This window comes from Limulus polyphemus, unplaced genomic scaffold (assembly GCF_000517525.1).
Source record: "Limulus polyphemus unplaced genomic scaffold, Limulus_polyphemus-2.1.2 Scaffold959, whole genome shotgun sequence".
NCBI lineage: Eukaryota > Metazoa > Arthropoda > Merostomata > Xiphosura > Limulidae > Limulus > Limulus polyphemus.
Window position 1 is genome coordinate 361,889 of NW_013666569.1, and position 2,706 is coordinate 364,594.

General features: G+C 34.3%; 1 protein-coding gene across 1 annotated transcript in view; it reads right to left on the reverse strand.

Moving 5' to 3' along the window:
• Positions 1-2,245, reverse strand: part of LOC106461437 (otopetrin-1-like) — a 42,629-nt gene extending 40,384 nt beyond the window's left edge. Inside the window, exon 1 of the mRNA XM_022388414.1 lies at positions 1,557-2,245. Within this exon, the coding sequence (XP_022244122.1) occupies positions 1,557-1,558 (2 nt within the window). The 5' untranslated portion in view covers positions 1,559-2,245. The remainder of the gene's footprint in view (positions 1-1,556) is intronic.
• Positions 2,246-2,706: the final 461 nt, after the last annotated feature.

Genomic DNA, 2,706 nt, shown 5'->3' on the forward strand with positions numbered 1-2,706 from the left:
GATCGAGGCTCGCCCCCAGTGGCACAGCGGTATGTCTGGCGGACTTACAACGCTAGAATCGTGGGTTTCGACTCCCCGGTGGGTAGGCAGAGCACAGATACGCCCATTGTGTATCTTTGTGCTTAATTACAAACAAATGGAAATAATTCTGCTCCATGTGATGTGACAGAAAGCAGTCCTTTATACATAATGTAAAATAGATACAACTATTTCGTTAGATACTTGATAATTTTCGTGAACGGGTTTAATTTAGCACATGAACTCGACTGGAATTTGGGTGTTCCATATTAGAAGTTTATAAAAAATATGTAGATATGAAATGTATATAGTATGGGAGAGTTGGATGTGTGGTATTTATATACTACAGCCTTATCTTAGGCTTGTCCTCAATCTGTCTTTAATTCAATAACAATTTGAAATTTACTATGTGATCTAGTGAAATCGCACGAAAACGGCAACTCTCGGTTATATTGGACGCAATAATTTTACATAGCGGTACGGCACTAGACAGAACACACACAGAAAAGACTTATAGACATGATGAATATTCTCATCCAAAACATACATACACTGCGGAAAACAGAAGAAAAATCACTCAAAGAAATGTTCTCTGAATACAAAAGACATATTTTCATTGAGCTACAATTTAAAATATAAAATAAGCTTAAATAAACAAAATCACAAAATACTAGAATTTACACTCGATACATTCGATGTAAAAGCTTCTTTAGTGAACTGTCAAAATATATTAAAATGAAAAAATACATAAACATTTATATAAAGCAAGTTCTTAAGTAAATGGATATAGATATACACACGAATGAAATTCATAATAAAAATAAAATGAACACAAATCGGGAAAGGAGCACGAAAAGGTGGGAAACACACGATGGAAGGAAATAATAAAACAAGCGGAAACACCGAACTGTCCAGCATGCATAAAAATAACAAAGTAAAGTAAAATGGCCTTAACGTAAGATAATGGGTAAAATAAACCCAAATCAATATTTTAAAGTAAATAAAGTGATCAAAAAAGAAAAAATAACAACAATATATTACACTATTAAATTAAAGTTGAACAACAAAAATTCAAATTCTAACAAACAGAAGATTTCTACGCAAAATTATGCAATAAATAGAGAATTTTAGAATAAATTCAGACAATAGTATAAAACATTTTTCAAAAATACAGCAAAACTAATCCCTCTTCATTCAGTTATTACATAAACAGCTCGCGCAACACAAACAAAAAACAATGACAAGTTATCAAACAAAATTTTAAATGAAACAGAACTTTTTAAAACGTATAATTAACACAGAGAATTACACAATACAGTAATTTCAAATAATAAAAATAATTAATGAATTAGCATACTTGCGCTATGTTATACGTTAGAAAACATTTTAAAATACAAAAAACCTAATGAAAACTAAACATACATAAAAAATCAAAAACCAATACATCTATCAATGTTAAACAGGTAAAACTTTCAAGATAAATACAAAGACTAGATATAGAAATATTTATATATGTATATATATATATATATATTTACATGTAGTAGCTCCAGTGGGTTCACCTGAGAGGGGTTAGCAGGTTGTCCGGGGTTACAGTCAATTTCTTCCTCTACAAAATCTATTTTATGATTTTGGTGGCATGGGAAAGTTCAATTCGCTCTATGCCCATCAAGTTCTTCTGCTGCCCTGAATTGTCTCATTCTCTCTTCTCACATTCATCTCCTTCCCAGTGTGGGAATTATATCACCTATTTATCACTGCCTGGTTCCCGAGTGTTAAACTCACCGAAAATGATAGTTGGGGGCTATACTGAAATCTCCTGCCTCCCTACTCACCTGGCCATGGATAATGAAATAACCACTTTTATAAATCGGTGTAGATAATGCAGTTACAGTTACAGCCAGGGTTCAAAATGGTATTTGTTTTCCTCTGGTATCAATTTGGTTTTATTTGTTGAAGTGGAATCTTTGTTGGAGTTATGGGTAAGTTATTTGTGGCTCCTGCATGGCAATTCAGCATACTGACTTGTTCCCATTGGAGATGACCTAATGCTTAATTCTTATATCAGTGTCTCTGTTGGCACTCGTTTGATGGACAAGTGACATACCATCAGATTTTCAGTGGCCGAGAGGTCTTCATGAACGTCTTTTCCAGCTGTTGCTGGCTTGATACTGCTCCAAGTAATGTCGAAGTTAACTCCAGTGATCATAAAGAGGCACCTGTATCATTGGAGGACAAAGACAGCAAATTACTTATTGCCTGAACAACTCTGGGAGAGTCAGAGAAAGTGTTGGAAGCCAAATTGCCACTCAACACCCCCAACTTTTTTTCTGTTTTATCATTTTGTAGCATTATTAGGTAGAAGACAGGTAAAGGCAATGATTTATTCACACCCTTTGGAACTGAGGTCAAAATAATACCAGCATCTATAAAACGGATAGTCAGTGGCATTCTGATAAAATTTTCGACCTCAGTGGTTCTCAAAGAAACAAGTGGCTAAACTGTGATTTTGAAAGAAGTAGAACTTCCTTTTGTTATCCTCTTTATAGAAGCAGCGTGGTACAACAGAGCACTTTTTTGTTCCAGTCAGTAAACCAGGAACGCTAATGTCTTGAATTTTCAAGATGTGTAGTTCCACCCCAGTTTAACCCCTGATAAGACATGGCGTTAAAATGAAAATGAAACACC